The sequence below is a fragment of the Anopheles coluzzii genome, chromosome X (assembly GCF_943734685.1).
Source record: "Anopheles coluzzii chromosome X, AcolN3, whole genome shotgun sequence".
In the NCBI taxonomy this organism is placed as follows: Eukaryota; Metazoa; Arthropoda; class Insecta; order Diptera; family Culicidae; genus Anopheles; species Anopheles coluzzii.
The window spans coordinates 1,965,333-1,986,899 of record NC_064669.1 but is presented as its reverse complement, the minus strand read 5'-3'; the positions used below and the strand labels follow the sequence as shown (position 1 = coordinate 1,986,899).

At 51.6% G+C, this 21,567-nt stretch overlaps 1 protein-coding gene across 2 annotated transcripts; it reads left to right on the top strand.

Moving 5' to 3' along the window:
- Positions 1 to 1,164: 1,164 nt before the first annotated feature.
- LOC120956030 (patj homolog) lies at positions 1,165 to 11,074 on the top strand. Of its 2 annotated transcripts, none has more exons than XM_040377403.2 (3): positions 1,165 to 1,575; positions 3,078 to 3,748; positions 6,384 to 11,074. In XM_040377403.2, exon 3 carries the CDS (start codon positions 6,522 to 6,524, stop codon positions 9,120 to 9,122), a length of 2,601 nt encoding a protein of 866 aa, XP_040233337.2. In that variant the 5' UTR covers positions 1,165 to 1,575; positions 3,078 to 3,748; positions 6,384 to 6,521; the 3' UTR covers positions 9,123 to 11,074. The 2 variants fall into 2 exon arrangements, with proteins under 2 accessions (XP_040233337.2, XP_040233328.2); XM_040377394.2 differs by lacking the exon at positions 1,165 to 1,575 and adding an exon at positions 1,584 to 1,749.
- Positions 11,075 to 21,567: the final 10,493 nt, after the last annotated feature.

The following is a 21,567-nucleotide window of genomic DNA, read 5'->3' as shown; positions in this document are numbered from 1 at the left end:
CAGCCAGCGTCCTTGCGAGCAACTCAACTACAGTGCTATTGTCGTTGCTGACCTTTGACCCGAGATGATCTTTGATATCTGTACGCCACGACTACGTAAGTTTAGATTTGTTGTTGGTAGGGTAGCTGATATTGCCACCATCAGTTTGGTCTTTGCCTCGTGTATCTGCAATCCGAGGTTCTCTGCCACCTGCTCGATCCCTTTATGTGCTTCTGCTACATAGGAGAGCCGCAGACCAATGATGTCTATATCATCAGCGCATGCCAGGGTCTGGGTTGACTTATAGAAGATGGTTCCCGAAGTCTCCACCCTCGAGTCGCGGATGGGCCTCTCTAGCACCAAGAAACTCATGGCAGGTGACGTTGGCCATAGTCATTTTAACTAGCCTTATCGGTTTGGCCGGGATGCCCAAAGAGCTCATGGCGTCGTATAGTTTTACTCTGGCTATGCAATCATATGCAGCTTTGAAGTCAAGGCAGCAATAGTTGATGCTTTTTTTTTACAAAACAGTTAACTGAACTGTTAAGCCCATCCATCTTTTTTTCACACAGAACCGTTCCGAACGCACCTCTGAGCGTATGCGAACAAATAAGATATCTGCCGTGTTAGCAGCACGATTAGGGTATGACGTAAATGAGATCAACAAGGCGATGCGCACAAGAGTATCGGGTTCGATTCCCTGCTAAAAAGTTTAATTTCCCGATTTTCGCAAAAAAGCCAGTTGTTTATTGAGTTCAATAAGTTTACCTAACTTACTTCATTTGGATCTGGATTTGTCTCTTTTGTTTTTATAGCATACAATACAATACAATAAGCAAACAAATCATTAACCATTAATGATTAATCAAGTACGATAAACGATTGATTGTACGATTCTGTAAATGAGTTTTATTTAGTAAACACATGTTGTCATTCATCCCAGCAATAACTTGCCCTAAACTTGATTGCAGTTTGGAACAGTTACAGTAACGGAATTAAGTGTTCTATTTGAGTTTTGAAATACCCCCAACACAATAGCCAAGATTATGGTAAGCAGTCATTATGGTACAAAGAAACGAGTTGTAAACGAGGAGAAGATTCTGAAGACACAACGAACAGGGCAGGAAACTATTGGGTCGATTTTGCTGCACGAGATACTAAACTTCCTGTATTGTTAATCTGTTTTTGAGCCAGTTTCCCCACATCTGTATTATAAATTTAAATGCCAGTAAATGTAGCTCGATCCGTTTCCATAACTTCCCAATTTGGAGTGAAGGCGCTGTCATCGCCGTCACACACGCTGCTCGAAAACGCTACTGAGCATGTGCGCGCACTGTCACACCAGCCAGCCAGTGCGTCTCTGTGCCTGTGTGTGCGTGTGTGTGTGTGTTTATCTCACTACCAAGCCCGACTAAGGAGGCGGAAGGGGTGGGTAGGAGTGCAGCAGCAGGACGTTTACGGTGACGCGTTAAGGCCGAACGCCGTTTTCCCTGCATCATCGTGCCCGCTGTCACAGTTTCACTTCGAACTGCTGGAAAGTGCTGGAAAGACGGGACCCAAGCGACGGTCCAGGCCCGACACCGAGAACCCGACACGGTACGATCCTCTCCGCTCGCCCCCTTTCGCGCCCCGCAGTCGGGAAATGGGGAAAACCGAATTTGCGGGGTGCAGGGTTAGATCAATCGAAGCTTGCCCACAGTACGGTTGCCTTCGCGTTCGCGTTCTCGTTGCGCTCGTTCTCGTTTTGTTTGTTGTTTGTAACACTCGCTGGTCGGTGCGGGAGGGTAGTGTACGGAGGACTCGTGTAGGTGTGTGTGTGTGTGGGAAGGGGGGAGGAGGGAGGGGGGTGAACGTGTGTGTGAAAAAGGCGAGGAGCAAATAACAAAAAAAAAAATCAAGTCAAAATCAATCCACACAGTACGTGAACGGGCCTTTTGGGGGCGGGGGGGGAGAGTTTAGCTTCCAAAACGAGGAAAGGTGACAGGCCAAGGTGTTAGTATGGGCCGCTACAGTAAAGGCTTTGTGAGCTAGTGTGGTGCCAGTTCCCTCCCCCTCCCAAAAAACGATTCGGTGACTCGCGGGTGCATCAACATATGTGGGTGTTGTTTTTCCGACCCGAAGTGCAGCCGAAACGGCACGGGCGGACTCTGTGTGTTTCAAAAGCGTGTGTTTCTAGCTTCCTTGCTCTACCCCTCCTCCCCCAACCTGCTCAGTCCTCTTCCACAAAAGGGCAGCGTGTTCTAAAAGTGCAGCAAAACTGTGCCAGACATTGGGCTAAATGTCAAAAATATCCCATACTCTGGCTCTTCTCTCTCTCTCTCTTTCTCTTACCTCTCTCTCACACACACCCATTTCCACGCGCTTTCCACCAAATCCCGAGTAATTATTATGCACCTGAGGCAATGAAATTTTTACACCCTAAATCATTCACCAAGTTCCCACTGACCTCTCACACACTCACACACACATATACACACATACATACATACACATCACACACACACCACACATGCCTCTCGCCATCCGGGTTTGCCACCCCGGAAATGGGTTCAATCCAACCGAGCACACCCTCCAGTTTTCCCACCGCTTTTCCACCCCCACCACCCCCTCAACCGCCACCGCCCGCTAGCAAAGAAAACACGGCAGCTCGAGCTAGCATTCAAAAACACACACACACACACACGTGTGCAACCACAAGTGACCTTTTCGGTGGGGGGGTGGGTGGGTCGGGTTGGGTCGGGTGGGTGGAGAAAAACATTTGCATATCGGAGAACCTTTGCGCCCCACCAGTGAAGCCGAGCTGCTAATTTCGTAACAGCGCCGTTTCTGCCACGAATGATCTCCACACCACCAAACCCCCCCCCCCTCACCCACTCCCACCTGTCGCGTGTGGAACGGCAGAAGACACTCAGCGCAGCTCCCGATCGTCCCGACCGGTCCGGGTAGTTTGCCCACTGGCGACGAACGCGCGATCTGAACAAACACACTGGCGGGACGCAGTCCTCGCCTCCTCAAACCAAGTGCGCCACATCAAACAAAATAGCATTGCAGTACCCGTACCACTGTCTATCAACTCTGTTTCTGGTGTATTTTTGCAGTGTGTGTAGCCGAAAGTAATAAATAAAAAAAGATAAAAGCGCTCCCACTCCTCCTTCGAGCGACACCAATCAACTCCAAAATCAAACTCAACACACACACACACACACGGCCGGCTTGGTTTGGGGCAGCCTCGAAGCGGCCCGACCATGGCAAGGATACCGGGACGCTTGTTGCAGCGGTGCAGCCCACGATGGAACGCTTGGAACGGGTGCGAGTGACCGGCTTAGGACGTTGCCACGCCATCTGATCTCCCTGTGGCACAGTGAGTGTGGCGCCGTGTGGCCTCGTGCGTCGGCAGCGACACAGCACCATCATTAACGTATGTTTGTGTGTGTGTGTGTGAATGTGTGAACGGTGTCCAAAAAAAAGACACAAAAACGGTGGCCCAAGTACAGCAGTGAAGGAAAAAAAATCGAAATTAAAGTCCCATCAGTCCCCTGAAGAGAGAGAGAGGTTGGGCCCCACGCCCGTTGTTCCTCGGTGGTGTTATCGTTTCGGGCTCAAAGTAAACAAGTGTGGCAGGAGAGGAGTCGAAGCAACAAAAGCAAAAAGTAAAAAAGTGTCACAAATTGTGTAAACCGAAGAAGAAAAAAACACACACACACACATTAAGGACACTGGATTGGATTGCGACCGCACTTTCAACCATTGCAGGACATTCGACGCGCGGGTAAGTAATGGGGAAGAGAGACTGATGGCAGCGGAGGCTGGAAATGCTCCGCTAGCAACAGCTGCACGTCCGATTTTCTCCAACTTTTTCACCGTATCTCAGAGCCGTATCTGTTTGGGGGAGCATAACGAGAGGGATAGTGATGGAAAAAGCCGGAGTCGACTCCGATCCGACTCCGGCAGGTCCGCCCAGCATTATCCGGCATCGTTCGGAATCGTCCGGAATCGCCCGGAGTTGTCCGGAGTCGTTGGAAGTCATCCGGAGTCATCCGGAGTTGTCCGGAAACGTCCAGAATCGTTGGTAGTCGGAATCATCCCGAGTCGTCCGGAGCCGTGCGGAATCATTTCGGAGTCGTCGGAGTCGTTCGGAGTCGTTCGGAATCGATTTGAGTCGTAGTCGTCCGGTGTCTCCGACACAAGGGCCTGTATACGAAGTGCACGCGGAATGTGAAAGAAAAAAAAACCACAACGAAATGCATTTTTTTGTTATTGAGACTTTGAGCCAATTGGCCTCATTCGCCTCTTTCAATCGGTGGATTATTTCTAAGCTTAAAATCTAACATTCTTCTTTGCAATCCATTTGTGGCTTGCAGTTACCGTATACCGGGTAGTTTCGGTTCACTTACAGGGTTTCCTACGATTTATTGGTTGGTTCTCATCAATATTTGGTGAGTTCTCATTTTTTTTGGTGCGTTCCCACGATTTTTTGACCGTTTCCCAGAATTTGTTGGACCAATTGTATTGATATCCAATCGGAAAATACCAATAAATTATGAGAACGAACCAAAAATCTATGGGATACGATCAAAAAATCGTGGGAAACCCTGTAAAGCTATCCGTTGATTTTATTGTCTGTTACAAATGTGGTGTTGGTTAGAGTTCTTTATAAAGGTTAGTAATACGCAGGAATTTTAAAAGTTTACGCAGGCAATCGCTGTTTGGCGAAAGGATGGTGCTGATACTGTGGTCCATGGCAAGCGATTGCGCAGGCGATGCGTTCCGCAGTATATCCTTGGCATTCGGTTAAGATGTGAAGTCGACGCCACAGAAACTGCATAGTGGCGGGCTAGATTTTTGCAATAAAAAGGTGTGGGAGAGCCGTGTGTGCCCAATCCAAAGTCATGATAGAATTCTCCGGTCTTGGTGTGATGAATGGTCTCTCCATGATGGTGTTGTGGTCTGAAGGTTCTCAGGAAAGAGCGGCCGCTGCTAACCCAATAACCATTCCAGCTATTGGCAATGATGGTTGTGCTAAGGCGTTATTACGTCCTGCGTTCTGCGGTCCTGCGACCAGGAATCCAGCAGAATGTGACTTGAGGTGAACTTACGGTAAACAGTGGAACCCCTCATAACAAGTTTAAACCGTTTCAATGACTCACTCGTTATGCGGGAGGCTCTTTTTCATACGATTCGTATGAAAAGCGAAATAATTGGTTCCAGGTCAAGAACAGTGCAGGTATATAGGGATTATATGCATCACAACCATACGCATTGGCAACAGTAATGCATTCATCAATTCTCAGTATCCAAATTCTTCCAAGGGACAGACACTACACACTAAAATCCACGTCCTGGCTGCTTTCACGGCCGAAAGAAATGGAGCAATGACACTGAAGACACTGCCTCATTTACTTCACCTGCCGATAAGCGCAGCAAAACTCTCAGCTTCGCTATCTGATCGGAAAAGCGTTATCGGGACGTGGAGCGAACGCGCCTACGACCCTGCTTTTTTCGATGTTTGTATGACTTCGTGAGTTTTGCACTGGCAGTGGGTGTTAATGTGTCAACCTTCCTTACACTTTTCCTCCACCTGATTCATTTGGAAATAGCTTGATATTGACCAGTTCTTAGTATCGAAACACTCGGAATGATCCCGATTTGTTATCGGGAACAAACATTAAACTGCTCATTATGCGAGGTTTTATTCGTAGAGCATTTAGATTTGCTCGTTGTGCGAAAAATTCGGTATAAGGGGTACTCGCTATGAAGGGGTTCCACTGTATTGCAGAGTTGTTGAATCTGGATCCACCCGTGACCCGAACATCCGAGTGCTTGAAGAATATTTGCACTGTCGGTGAAGATCACGTTGGTTTATCACTGCGTAGGCCTTCATCAGCTGCAATAACTAGGGCTATTGCTTCTGCGGTGAAGGTCTGGTAGCCGGATAACGAAATGTAATGCCTGATCATGAGCACATTGTACCGGACAGCTCCTGATGACTTCAACCAACTCCGTTTCCGGTTCACTCAGATCGACTCTAGACGACTCCGAATGACTTCGACTCCGAACGACTCCGCACGACTCCGAACAACTCCGAGGGACTCCGGGCGGAGCTAGTGGTTTGGATTTTGCCGGAATCGGACTAACAATAGTCGGAGTCGTGGGTGCGCTCCAAAGAGCACATCAAGAGAGGGATTTATAAAAAGAAGAGCAGGACAGCAGCATTTCCACAACAATTAACTTTAAATAGCTTTGCCAATTGCTGCTTTGTTTGTGTTTGTTTGTTTGTTTGCTGCTAACCGTCCGTTTGGGGAGATTTTCCGCTCAGAAAAGCGGCTGCAAACAAAAACTCAAACCTCCCTCTCTCTCATCCCTCACCATCCGTTTGTACCATCCTTGTGTGTGTGTGTGTGCAGGTTGGCGAATTATGAACATCCGAACGGGGCACCAGCAGCAGCAGCAGCAGTACTTACCGCAGTCACAGCCCCAGCCAGGACGCCGACAGGGTCCGGAACGCGACGAGCAGGAGGACGACGACGCTGCGTGCTAGTGCGATGGTGCTCAGCACGGAGTGGTCCCAGGTGGAGATCATCGACCTGATCAACGATGGCAACGGGCTCGGCTTCATGCTGGTCGGGGGCCGCAGCACCGGCGTCGTGATCAAGGCGCTCATACCGGGATCGGTGGCCGAGCGGGACGGCCGGCTGCAGAGCGGCGACCACGTGCTGCAGATCGGGGACGTGAACCTGCGCGGCTTCAGCTCGGAGCAGGTCGCGACCGTGCTGCGCCAGTCCGGCCAGCAGGTGCGCCTGATCGTGGCCCGGCCGGTCGAGCCGACCTCGCCCGACTACCAGGCGCTGGCCAGCCATGCGCCCATCATCCCGACCAAGATGCTCACCGATCCGGACGAGCTCGACCGGACGCTGCTGCAAACGTCCGGCTACACGTCCGGTGCCTTCCTGCAGCCGGCCGGCCCCGGCACGCTCGGTACGCTCGGGCTGCTGGCGGCGGCGGCGGCGGCGGCCCCGACCAACACTGGCCAGCCGGACGGGGCGGGGCTCTGTCCCACCCACATCGAGGTGGTCGCGGTAAACAACAACAGTCTGAACGGCGGCGGCGGCCCGCTCGACACGCCCAACGGTGGCCCGCTGGCGCTCATCTCACCCACCTCGATCGCGCTGCCCGCCCTGCCCCCGCACGCACTGCACTGTCCGGCGGCCCTGCTAGCGGAGGCGGGCGTCGACGGGCTGCCGCTGGAGGTGGTCGGGCCGCTGCCGCCCGCCCCGCTCGGTACGCCCCAGTCGCCCCAGTCGGTGTGCGGCGGCGGCGGCGGCGGCCCGCCCGACACGCCCGAAACGGAAACGTACGAGGTGGAGCTGCGCAAGAACGTGTACGGGCTCGGCATCACGGTCGCGGGGTACGTCTGCGAGGAGGAGGACCTGTCCGGCATCTTCGTGAAGAGCATCATCGAGGGCAGCGCGGCCGAGATGAGCGGCAAGATCGCCATCAACGACCGGATCGTGGCGGTCGACCATCGGTCGCTGGCGGGCGTCACCAACCACCAGGCGGTCGAGATACTGCGCAACACGGACATTGCGGTGCGGCTGACGCTGGAGCGGTTTCTGCGCGGCCGCAAGTACGAGCATCTGCAGGTGGCCCTCATCGACCCGATGGTGCCGATGGCGCCGGGCAGCGGGCAGTGCGGCGGGCCGCCCGGCGGTGGCGTTGCGGCGGCGTGCCACGGCGAGCGGCCGGGCCGCAGCAACGGAACGGCGCACCAAGCGGGCCGGACGGGCAGCGGGGGCGACCTGGTGGGCATGGTGCTGTCCCACTCGCAGACCCTGTCGCACTGTGCGTCCCAGTGCCAGTCGCAGCGCTGCTCGATCGTCCAGTCGCCGTCGGCGACGACGCTCTCCATCTGTCCGGCCCGGTCCGACGCCGACTCGATACTGACCGAGTGCGGGGGGTACGAGTGTGGCGGCATCGAGCCGGAGCTCGAGTCGGGCACGACGTTCGATTCGAGCGTGTTCGCGCTGGAAAACGGGACCGAGGTGGCGTCCGGCGACGAGCTGCTCCTGCTAGACGACGAACCGCACGCCGAGCTGGAGCAGGAGGAGGAGGAGGAGGAGGAGGAGGAGGATGGGGAGGAGCTGCCAGGAGCGCGGTACGCGAACGGGACGATGGGTTTGCCGCCGGCGCCGCCGCCGCCGCCGCCGATCCGCACCTCACCCCCGACCGGCGACAGTGACAGCTGTGATACGCGAACGGCGCGCGGCCGCAGCGCAGGCGACGAACCCGGCGACCCGACCGTGCAGCGGTGGTCGCGCGAGGTCCCGCACAGCCAGATCGTGGTGGCGGACATCCGCAAGCTGGCCGGGCTCGGCATCAGCCTGGAGGGCACGGTCGAGGTGGAGGGCGGGGTCGAGGTGCGGCCGCACCACTACATCCGCTCGATCCTGGAGGACGGGCCGGTCGGGCGGGACGGCCAGCTGAAGCCGGGCGACGAGCTGCTGCAGGTGAACGAGCACCGGCTGCAGGGGCTGAAGCACATCGAGGTGGTGAAGATACTGAAGGAGCTGCCGGCCCAGGTCCGCGTCATCTGTGCGCGGGGCAGCTCGCCCCCGACTGTGATCAACACGTCGCGCAACGCGGAAGCGTTCGAGGCGCGCAGCCTGCTGGCGGGCGGGCTGCAGAGCCTGCAGAGCCTGCAGGGCATCCTCACGAAGGCGCAGTCGGAGAGCTCGCTCTACACGTCCAGCACGGCCACGCTCACCGACCAGCAGCGGTCGAAATCGGTCGAGCAGGTGTCCGGGCTGGCGCTCTGGACGCACGAGGTGCTCTACTGCGACATCGAGAAGACGGAGCGGGGCTTCGGCTTCTCCATACTGGACTACCAGGATCCGCTCGACACGGACGGCACGGTGATTGTGGTGCGCGGGCTCATACCGGGCGGGTCGGCCGAGACGACCAACTTCATCTTTCCCGGCGACCGGCTCGTCTCGGTCAACGGGCACAGCCTGCAGAACGCGACGCTCGACCAGGCGGTCAGCATACTCAAGGGCATACCGCTCGGGCCGGCCCGGATCGGGCTGTGCCGGCCGCTCTCCACCTCCGACAACAACCTTTCCTCCACGCCGGAAACGCCGACCACCTAGCGCGGGCAGTGGCGCGAGTGCGGCCGCCCGTACGGAGACAGCTGGCCGCAGACGCCCACATTCTTCCATTAGCTTCATGGTGACCACCCCGTCCCCGGGTCGGAGGCGTAGCGGCCATGAGCGTGTGCGTAGCGTGTGCGTGTGTGTGTTCAATCAAGCGTGCCTTTTCGGTGGGCAAAAGAAAGCCTTCGACATTGTGCAGGGGCGGCAACCGCTGTACAGTGACTACTTCATCGTGCCATCTTGGTTTTGCCTTAGGTAGGCCTCCGCACCAAGTCCTGCTCGTTCGCCGATGCTAATTTATGTCTCCATCAATATTCATTTTCCCCTCTCACCCCCCCCGCCCCCCCCCTTCCATCCTTTCACAAAGTTCGCCCACCTCCCGGGGCGGCCGTCGGGGGGCTGATTGGGATGATTTATGCGAGCAACGTCACGACTTTTAACATCCAGCGGGCGCGTCCATCGTTCGGTATGCGACATTTTTCGCCGCCACGCTCCAAGCGTTGGTTTGAAGGTCGCGCAGGACTTTGGGCAGCCCTGCGATGCAGCCCAGCGGTGGAAAACATTAAACTATTGCCAGTGTGTCTGCTGCCAAGGAACGCGAACGAAAAAGCTTTCCGAATTGGTTGTCCCAAAGAACGATGGCGTAACATGATCGAAGTACAAAGCTAGCGGACTCCAAAGCCAAACCGGTCCCGAAAAGACCTGGCGGAACCTGAATGCTGCCCGGTGCCGCTCCGATCCGATTATAAATCAAGTGGAAGCTTCCACTCCGCCGTTTAGGGCGCAATAATTTGTTGACACAGAACAAAAACCCGGCGCTTTCCCAGCTGCGAAAGGACACATCCCATGACCCGTGACGGTTACGGCGAGGTACGGCATTGGGGCTAGGTTGGGAGTATTTTTGGCGAAGGTAAAAAGGACCCGTGGTTGCCTGCTTTCCCCCACACCGGAAGGTCATTAATTTAAGCGGTATTAAATTTACAGCCCTTCTGGACCGTGGGGGTGACATTGTGGTCCGGGGGATTTGTGCGATAAATCGAACCGTCGCAGGGTTCTCCCCCCACCGCCAACTACAGCCGCACAAACTTTCCCGCTTTGCCCCGGGTCAGCGCTCGTTCCTGCGCTGGGCTGGCTTTTGGGAAGGAAAATGAAATTCAATTATCATCTAATGTCAACAATAAATAACCTTCACTATCTAGTGACGCGCTTTCACCTTTTTTGGGGGCATGGGAAGGCGCACCGAGCTGTGGCGCTTCCAAAGAAAAAAAAAAAAACAACCTCCACCCCGCAGATGGGGAAAGCGCCGAAACTATTGCACGAGCCGTGCTGGGTTGTTCTTCCATTCCCCTGGGCGGGTTTCGCACATCATACCGTAGAACCGTAGCTCGCTGCGGCCCTCTACAGGGTGTGGAGGTGAAAAAGTTTGGAAAGCTTTAACCGTCAACCGCTTGGGACAGGTTTGGAGAATGTTGTCACTGTGTTTGATTACTTGAAAAGATAGCAAACATGATACAAAACAGTGATTTTTTTTTACTCCATTTTGGTTAAAGTATGCGCCAAAGAAGCCACTACTAGTTTGCTTTATGTCCAAAAGATTTTGTTTGAAGTTTTGTGAGAAGCTGAAATGTGTTTAGACCCAAAAAGTGTTCTTCTGGATAGTCCTTAAGGGGAGAAACTACGATTCATTGGAACGCCCGTTGCAAGTGGGCCAATTCAATTCAAAGTATTCCATCAAGACACTCCCAACGGACTTTGTTCTTGATCTAATTCTAAGGTTTTTCGAAACAAACTTCAAAAAATACCTTTGGAGAAAGTACACATGGTTATACTATTGTTCGGATATATTACAGGTCAACCTCAATGTTAGGCTCTATACCAAAAAAATCTTTTTATTGAATTGGAAATAGTTTATTTGGTTCCGGACAAGATGAGGTATAGCATTTCCAACGAAATATATCAACGTACTTATCAATGTTCAGAATATCCAAATGATTCTGTGAGTATTATATAGTTAAGTCTTGACCAAAACGTTGTCCTACTATTGGATGGAGCATCCAAGTACATATGACATTGGATGTAGCATCCAAATCAACATCAAATTCAAATACATGATGGGTTTTGATGTCCTCTGGTAGATGATGATGCCTTTAGGATGCCTATAATGTTAGGATGTTTAGGACATATTTTAAAGATATGGGTCCTGTAATACATACTACCCTGAGAGCTTCGTTTCACGGCATGTTCTAGCTCCTGACGTCCTCTCGAGGCTACTGTGAGTGAAGATATCAACTAAATTGATGTTAGAAAGATGCTATTATTACCTTGAGCAATGAAAACTAGGATTTGAAGCAAATTCTCTGCATCACCCTGTAAATTCTTCCCAAAAACAAATCCCCTCGCATCTACCGGCCCTGCCACGGAAGCCCGCTATTGTGACGTGCTTTAATGCTTCGGGTCATCGACGAAGATAAACATCAACCCCTGGTAATGTGTTCCGCGTCTTCGAAACTTGAGCCCAGCCCCTGTCCTGTCCCATTGCCACGATCCGCCCAGGACACGCTCAATCATACGCCATCCATCAAGCGCCGGTGTTTGTGCTTCCCCCCATCCCTTGACAACTGCTGCAGGATGCTGGAGGGCAACACCTCATTGTGCGCGATGAGTGATGAGAGCGTGCTGGTACGAAATTAGATAGGGTAAAGATAGTGGGGAGTTCTGATGCTTTGCTGCGACAGCTTCCAAACACGCCCGGCCCATTGTTGTGTGCGGCAGTGCGGCACGGTCAGCGGGCGGCAAAACTGTCGCAGAATCCGTGTCGCTGCCGCCTCCACGCCAGTGTCCGTGCCCCTCCCCACTGCGGAAGGTTGTAAATTAAGTCATACTGCACGTACTTGTACAGCCCTCGAACACACACACGCGCGCGCGCGCGCCACACGGAGCCTTCTCTTTACATCTTCGTAAGGTACACTCGTCCGTAGCTCGCGGTGTGATGAAAACTTCCCTCGCACTTTTCCCCACAAGCATGCACGGTGATCGATGAGTGTTGTCGAGGTGGCGGAAATTCGTTACGCAAACGCTCCAGCGCGCCAGCAGCGGGCCCGGAGACTTGCGTGCTTGCATAACGTGCTCAAGAATGTTGGATGTTCGACGTGCATAAAAAAAAGAGGGAAGATTGCACAACTTCGAAGTGGAGCATCGGGGCACCGACGGTTCAAGTGCGCAGGAAGCACCTGCCCCCGTCAGGTAGGCAGGGTTGAGAGCCTGGTTCTTTTTAAAGAACATTTGCTGCTCTTGCCTTTGGGAGCGCACCAAATTAAGGCAAACCCACACGGATGTTGCTAGCCGAAAAGACCCGAACCTACGTAGTGCCAATGCGTGTGTCATTTGACAGCTCGGCAATGGTGGCCCGCCGTGCAACAACCTCCAGATCGCATGCACATCCATATCTTCGCTGGGCGTTCGCGTCTCGCTGGAGTTGTCCGACTGCTCCCGTGTGTATTTACCGCTAGCACACGCACACAGTGGGGTAGTGGAGTTGAACACACACACAAAAAAAAAACAAGACTTCAGGAAGTGTGGAGTGTGTGCTTGTGTGCATAAATTCCGCACCAATTTCCGTGCCGTTGCGTGCGGAACAAAGTGGGCAGAATTGTGCCTTCCCTTCCTATCAACCTGATCCGAAAACCCATCGCAAAACTGCCCCTTCACACACACACGCACGCACGCAGATAGGGTGTAGCGGAAATGCCTCTTCCTGTCCCGCCCGCTTCAGGTTTCGGTAATAATGCTAGGCCCACAAACTGAAAGGGGCACCTCTGGGTTGGACGCTTTGCAGCCCATTAGTGGAAGTGAAAGTGTAGACCTTTTTCTGCCAGTCCCTCCGTTTTTATCGGACGCACCCTGGACCAGGCATCGCCGCTTGCGTTTCTTAGCGGTAGAGCAACTACAGGCCGTTGGAGGGGGTTTGGAGAAAAAAAACAGTGATACACCAACATCCAGAGATGCCGCTTTCACTCTCCCCCCGGAAGATGTTGGGCCCTAAAAACTGAATGCGCCCGCCAAGAAGGTATTGGGCGCCCTAGAACCTACCCGGGCGGAAAGCGTTGAAAGGTGGGTTTTTGGGAGTTTGGGCATGAGGGAGAAGACAAAAAAAGGTAATTCAACACACAAACACACACAACCACACGCACGTGCACCTGTTTGTTCGGATAAACGAAAAGCTGAGTATTTCCCAGCTCCGATTACATCCCCATGCCAAGGGGTGTTTGGGGCGTCGCAGTGTTGGAGCTGTAGCGGATTGGATGAGGTTTGGAGATCCCCGGGAGCGGGTAGGGTGGTAGCACATTCGGGTAAAAGTTGCCAAAAACTTTGCACACACACACACACTCGCATTTGCCGGGTGCGCTGTGGAAGAACAAACGTGTTCGACAGTAAGCTCATCAATGTGTCTGTATGTCTGTGCCTGTGTGTAAGTCCATCAGGAGGAGGTAGGAAAACTCGCACACGGCAAAGTGACAAGTTGCTGCTGGCAGGTTTGCAAACTGCACGCGCGAACATTACTCCAACGTCCCAAAAGTAAAACTTCAACTGTTCCATGAGGCTGGGCGATGGCTGGAGCAGTGCAGTTAAAGGTGGCGATCGGTGTCCTTCGTTTACAGAGTTTTCCAGGAGTTCTCATAGCTGTGGGACACATTATTGACTCTTTCTTATTAGAAGTGAACTTGATATGTTGGAAATTGGACTCTATGGCAACCTTTTTGGACAGGCTCCTTGGAAATTCCTATTGGATTTGTCCAACAAGAGTGCTATAGAGTCCAATTTCCATCATATCAAGTTCACTTCCCATAAGAGTTCAGGAATTGTCCCACTACTATGAGAACCCCCGGAAGCCCCTGTAAAGCCGCTCCTTTGCGTGATATCCTACCCCCTCCCAAGAACATGAAGCTCCTACAGGGCAGCAAGCAGCGCTCCTTGCAACCGGGTAAAGTTCCAAACCCAACACAAAAAGCTGACAAAAGGGCCACCCCGCCCCGAGGGAAGCAAATAAGCAAACAGTCGTAAGTCGTGCGTCTCCCCCCCCCCTCCCCCCTCCACACCCTTTTTCTGGTGGCACTTTGGTCTTTGGCGGTGACCGCTCTACAGTCTACAGCAAGCGGCTACCGCAGCACACGGGCTTGCATTCGGACTTTAAATGTCTCCAAATGGGGTGGGTTTCCCCCCCTCCCCCCCTCAAAAAGGACGTCTTCTGTGTGGGTGTGTGGAGGCTTCCGTTTGTTCTCAAGAAACTCCACCCTCATCCCTCACATCTCGTAAGGTAAGCATCGCTAGAAGCGTGTACACTCGCCCGGAAGATGTGGTGAAACTCTTTAAACAACTTTTAAAATAACGCAACAAAGCCTCATGCTGTGGGCCACTGCCGGCTGCCTCACGTCCACAAACAACCCCCTTCCCCGCACAGCGTGCCTCAGCCCTTCCCCGAAGGCGTGTGGTTTGACTGAGATATGTACCATTATGGATGAGCATGATGCACATCATCAGCCCGCTTTCGGTGCGGGGAGTCTGTTAGAGCGCCCGCCACTGCTCCAGGATTAAGCTACTTCGGGGACACTCCCCTCGGTGGGTGAGGGGAAGCCGCTTGGCACGTCACCGACGATGGCGGGTGTGCGGGAATTGACATATTTATTTTATACGCCACAGAGAACAGTGCCGCGCGCAACCAGCCGCGTGTGTACTGTCGTCCCTTGCCGGAACACGGCATTACGCAACAGTTTACACTAACTTTTCATTTTGGGGAGACACACAAACACACACACACACACACACACACAGAGGTGGCGGAAGGTTTCCAACGGTTCGGTGCCACTGTCTTGTCTGGCCGGTGCCTGGCAGCCGCACGCGGCAGCCCACTGTTGCTCGTTGTTTTTCGGTGTAAACGTCCACGGGGCAGGGTCGTTTGTTTGCAATTTTGGCTGCTGGAGGGAGCCTAGCGCACCCGCACCCAACTGACGTACATTCGCCCAGTACAACCGGCACTGGCAGGCAAACAACGCCAAAAGAAGAAAAAAAGGACTTCCACACTTTACAACTGGCGAAGGCCACTGGCTTTGCCACTGCGCTGTACCGCAACTTGTTGGACGCTGTGCGAAGGGAGAAGGGAGGGCTTTGGGAGGGGAGGCAGCAATTTGTGGGCAAGTCAGCATTTATTCTGGCGCAATAAATTTCCCGCACGGGCAGGCGCGAATTTCGTGGATGGAGCAGCCTGGTGGTTTTTTGGAGTGGTACCGTGGTACCGTTTTTTAACGATCGTATTGGCTGTTCGCAATCACATTACGTAGAATATGTTACTGAGCGAGTGCGGGAAGGGGAATTGGGGGGGGGGGGGAGGTGAGTAGAAGCGGAATGCACAAGATCCTCCATTTGAACACGGGAAGGGCGCCATCTGCGCGTGGGTTGCGTGCACGGTGGAGCAAACTGCGCCATCATCAGGCTCGCAAGCTGTCGACGGTTTATTTCACACACACCCACACACTCACACACATGTATAGAGCTTGCCAAAAATGCTTCTGCAGTGGGGCACGGGCAAATCGTATCAATTATTTCGCATTGCGCGTATTCCGGATGGAATGATTACAGCGAAGCAACAAGAAAACGGCAACCGATGGGGAAATAGAAAACAAACAAACAAAACAAAACGACAGCGCCAACGGTCCATTCTCGCATCCGGATCTCGGTGGGTGTCGAGGGATCTGGAATGAAATCAAACACATACACACACACACACACACACACACACACACAAAACCATGCATCGCATTATGCTGTGATGAAATCCTACCGAAGCAGTAGCGGGCCCTTTGTTTCGAGCGGTGGCAATGTAGCAGAAACAATCCCGTGTCTCCTTTCCCGACCCCGGCGCCCGGGCTCACTATTACCTAGGGCAGCTAGGGAAGCTGCTAGCTCCAACTCCACCCGCCCGTGACATAATATAATCCCAAAAACTGACACACAAACACACACACACACCCACAGACAACGGCACACATTCGTGCTCATTTTCCCGAAAAACCTGCTCCATCATTTGTGGCAAAGGTGTTAAAAAATTCAACAACCGTCCGGAAAAATATACAAACAACAAAAAAAAACACACACAAACACTCATAGTTTGCTGGTGGAGCGGAGCGAGCGTGGTATAAAAAGGGCCAGGTGGAGACAGAGTAACAGAGTAACAACAAAGCAGTCCAATGTAGAACCAGCAAAAAAGGGGGGAAAAACCTCACTATCAGTCCTTTCTCCGATGTTCCATCTGTGCGCAATGGGTGAAACATATACGAATAGTATTGGGAGTATCAAAAAGTTTGTAGCGTTTTTTTTTTATCCAGCTTGGACGTGTTCAGTGATTAACGAGTTGGGTTAGAATTGGTTTGAATGGTTTGAAACTATTTTCCATCGTTTTTTCACTATTCCCTATTCCCTATCCTTTTTTGACTTCTTTGTAATTTGGGAACTGCTGATTATGCAGAAGGATGCTCGAACAACCGGAACAAGCACTAGTCCGAAGAAGCCGAATGTCTGGGCTTCGCAGCAAGCGGGAAAGAACTTCACATTCGTCTGTAGACGTCAGATCACATGGAATTGTAATCGATGGGAATTGATTTCTGAGCTACTCCAGGTGTCTTGGAGAGATGTATTTGTACAGGATCGCCTTCAGAATTTGCCTCTTGTTGTCCTGCAATTTCTGTGATGCTCTGGAAGCTTTGCTGTCTACGGCCTGGAAGGTACTGCGTTTTCTTCAAAACGAAATTGCCTCTTTTAAGCCGTACGAACGGACTTCAACTAGGATATGATTACTCATATTAATGTCAATAATGAAGCAGAATTCTTTGGCAAAAAAAAACAAACTATTCGTCACGAATGTTGCCCTGTGTTTGGAGCTTGTAATGTTGTATTCATTGTTGCACAACGATAGTGGTGTGGCAAACAAAGCCAAAAAAAATGGTACATTAGCGTTGGAGCGACGAGTGTTCCTTTCTGACTAAACACAAAGCTGCGAACTTACTGTTACGCCTAACAAATCAACGCCTCCGCCGATCATTCGGCGTATTGCTCGCCGTCTACTTCTTTGTTGTTTTCCGTTGCCAACGCTTTGCGATAGACAAGACGAAACAAAATCGCGTCCTTTGCGCCCACCATTAACCGCGAGCTCGTTCCGGTGGCTTCCGCCATTGAGTTTCGCCATCCTTTTGTTGTGCACCACGCGCCTACCCGTGCGTTTTGTACGCGTGTGTGTGTGTGTGTGTGTTCCAAGCCAACCGAGCAAACCGACATTCGTCCTGTCAGCCAGCCGTCAGCCGCCGGGTAAAAGCCATGCCCGCCTACACCCCCGGTACAAAGGCACACACCAAGTCCATGACCAGCGCAAATAGCACGCCGCCAACATTCGCAAACAATCGCTTTTGGCGGCTGCTGGGAAGCCTTCCGCTGCTGTATGTTTGTGTGTGTGTTTTTATTATTAACGCACGCCACACGCCTTGCCGCGCCCGGGGTTGGCTCACGGTTCACCGCTCACACCGGCAATGGATGGTCTGCAGGGCATGACTCGGAACAATGGTGATACAATGGTGGATAATCCTCAGAAACGCTCGAACCAGATGGGCCAAGAATGTCCGGCGCTGGAGTTGAAAGGGTTCCTAGGAGCAGGAGCTTCAGCAGAACTGCAGGGGAAACGGTAGGCAGCTGGAGGGTCGTGTGCTGAGTCACGAATTTTTCACTAAGTGAAAGCTTACACAAGAGAAAACGGCAGGCAAATGTCGGCTAATGGTGCTTGCAAGCGTGTGCCGCTCACGAATCCGGCTCGAAGGACCAAACAGCATCTTCCAGCTGGAGCGAAACAGAAGTGGCGAATGTAAATCGATCGGCGGAGGCTTGCTGAGAATCCTGCAAATCGTGCCGAATGCAAGACACCCCCTGTTTAGCTTAATTGCTTATGCATACTTCAAATTCCTGCAATTTGAAGGCTGTGTGTGTGTGTGTGTTTGTGTTTTCTTTCGCCATCTGGTTGCCTTCCACGCGGTAGCTACTGGTTTTGCAAACTCCTTATTGACGTCATTCAAGCGAAATCCACTAGAACGGATAGAAATAGGCATTCCGGGAAGGGCTAGTCCGCAGAAAGTAGTGAGAGAGACAGAGATAAAGAGTGCCACCATTACTCTACAATACTCCTCCCCGCCCCTTCATTGATTGGAACGAAAAACTGGGAATCGCTTAAATTGACTTCAACGTCATGCAACCATTTTTTGTTGTTGCTGCTTTGTACACTCACTCATACCGAGAAGATGCAAAATTTGAATAAAATTCACGAACGTTCCTTTGTACCTTGTGGCAGTGAAACACACGGCGCAACATAGCCCGAAAGGCTGCGAACATGATATTTTTGGTGGGGGAGGGCGGCCAGGTGCGCGAGGCAAACGGGCGGGACTACGCAACGCCACTGCCTGAAACGCACCGCGATTGCCGCGATACAGGCGCGTTTTTTTGCTTCGCTTTCGCCCCTGTTGCGCTGCCTCGCACCACCGATGCTGATATTGATCAATCAGAAAGCATCTGGCCGATTTGCGAAAACAGAGCAGGGAACCGCCTAAATGGAACCGCGGGATGGAACACATTACCCATCCCCCCCCCCCCCCCCCTTTCCCTTCGCTACCCTTCCCCTTTAGCGATATCCATTCGCAGTTTCATCCGCTTGCTTACTGGAGCTGTCCTAGTTTGTGCGTGGGTGTGTGATTTCTTTCTTTTTTTTTTTCGACCACCGTGTCCCTTTTTGCTTCCTCCCAAACTCACCTGCCCCTTATCGTCTGGCCGCACCCGGGCTGCAGAAGTAATCGATACGCGAGATGTTTATTTTCGATTTTTATTGTCAGCATCGGCCGTCGTTATTTCGTACGCTTTTTGCACCCTCCTTTCTATACCCCTCACACCCCCCCCCCCCTCCGCCTCCATAGAATTGGTTAATCTTTCTTCATCCGATTGCTTGACGAATCGGTCAGTACGAAAGTGCCACGAGAAGCGAAACATAAGAAACAGCACCAGCAAAACTATTACGCGTTTGGTCCTTCGAACCGGATTCGCAGTACGCAAGCGGGCTCGTAGCCGCGCAGAGCGTGAACGGGTGAAAGATCAATACACACATAAACCAAAATTCCTTTTGGGCTGCGTAATGGCATGCGAAATGTTTATTGTTTTGTGATCGTTTTCCTTTTTTTTTTTTGCTTTCTTTGCGTATTCTTTTCTCATCTTGCGGGGCGGTAAAACTCAAAACTCACGCAGCGAGAAAGACATTTCAGTGCACTGAAATACATTGTGTCACCGTGCTGGGTTTTTTTTTCCTTTATACGCTCCGTTTTTACTGGCAAGTTTAATGTTTTCTTAATACTCATTCTTGTTTCATCGCCTGGGCACTAACGCAAAATAGAAAAAAAAATAAACGAATCATTTAGCCGCTCAGCCATGAAATCGAAAAACGGTGCTCGGCACCATTTTGCTCACACTTGGCACACCTTTTCCCGGCACGGAGGATCCATTTTTGTTGTATGGTTTGGTTTGTCCTCAGCTCATCGAAATGAAATTATGGTGTTCCCATGTTGTTTTGGCAGTCAACGCGCCGTTGTTGCTGGCAAACTGCTGCCAATTAAAATTTGCCATCGATTTTCCGCGCTACGGCGCCCGGCCCTTGACATTCGCACACCGCGCACATAGATGAAGATGGCTGGTAGAAGGCAGCGCGGTAGATGAGTCCCTGTGCCGTAATTCCCTCGCATGTTGACCTGGTTTTCGCCCCCTTGGTTTTGGGCCCCCCGTCTGAAGGAAATTTCCCTACAGGCGTACTCCTTCTGTGAGTCTCCACTCCATTTTCCCCTGATTTTTTGTTGTTATTTTCTGTCCCTGATTTAGTGTTGTTTGTACAGCAAATCAAGCAGCTTGATTGAACGCACGACCCACGTTGCGAGAGCGTTAGGATGGATAAATAATAATTAGAGAACAATAATGATCGAGCCTTGGTGTCGGGTTCATGCACGCTGCAAGGGAAAGTAAAGCAAAACAGAAAGATGTTCTCTCAGGGCAAACGCCCCGTGAACATTTAAAAGTTGAAACGGACTTAAAAAAAAACAAACAAAACTAGATTGAAAATAAAATTGCAAAATTAAACCAAACTAACCGTGCATAAACAAAGTAGTTCAAAGGTGCAAATCCTGAAGCAAGTTGGAACAATCGAAATGAAAAAGAAGAAGAAAAACAACCGAAAGTTTTCCACCAGTCTAGGCGAATAGTGAAACCAATTCCTAACCAAGGTGTAATAGATGTTAAAGCATCCGTTGTTTTTTTGTTTGTTTTCATAATATCATATTTATATCTTCCTAAAACGAGACTAGCAGCGGCCTTTGGCAGATACAAAAAGGAAAAGAAAAATAAAACACACACAGAGAACATAAAGCAAAACGTTAATGCAAAAGTTTAGGGAAAGGCTTTCCCTCGATGGAAAGGTACAAAGTCAAAGCGCACAGGGGGGAAGGTAGAGTGCGATAGAGGGCGTTATTAGCAAAAAAAAATGGAGAACGCAAGTAGCAGTTTTGCTTTCTCGGCACCAATGGGCACAACACTTGGGAACCGTTCTGTATTCGTAGATACTACTACTCTCCCAACTACACTGTGACGATCTTAAGTAAGTAGGACTAAGGATTAAGCATTTGCAAACTAATCACGTGCGTGATGGGTAAGTGTGTGTGTAAGTAACTGTTTTATCGAAATTATTAGGAAACAAATCGAAACCGGGTGCTGGGGAGGTCAGACGAGAGATCCAAAGGCTTTGCTTCCTGCAGGAAAGATCAGAAAAATAGAGAAATAGCGAGAGAGAGATGGAGAGAGGAAAATATCGCAAAGAGGGAACAAAAAAGGCATGATGAGAGAGCAGCGTTAAATATGAACCACTAATAACACTAGCTGAATAGTTGAAGGACGCTTCTGAAAGGCGAACTGCGTGTGAAAGGTGCTCGACAAAGCGCCGAAAGTTATGCAATCTGCGTAGCAAAACAGTCTAATTTTGCTGGCTGCCGCACAGCTTGCTTAGCGAGTAGAAGAGGGAAAAGAAATGGAAGTTCAGCAGCAGCAGCAGCAGCAGTGTGAATAGTGAAATAGTAACCCGATAAGCACAAGCTTAGCCACTCTGTTAAAGTCTTTGCCCCGTTTTGTATCCAACCGAGTGCTCTTGGAGCATCTTTGTGTACGCTTTTGTTGTGATTTGTGCAGTGCAAAACTACTAACTACGTCGTTTTAGGATAGGTTATAACCAAGCCCAGTTTGCTGTTTAGTACCTTCCGGTGCGTTGTCCCGCTGTGTGGCTCGCACTTGCCGCCTGTTACTGCTGTCGCTCAACCACAGAGAAGAGCAT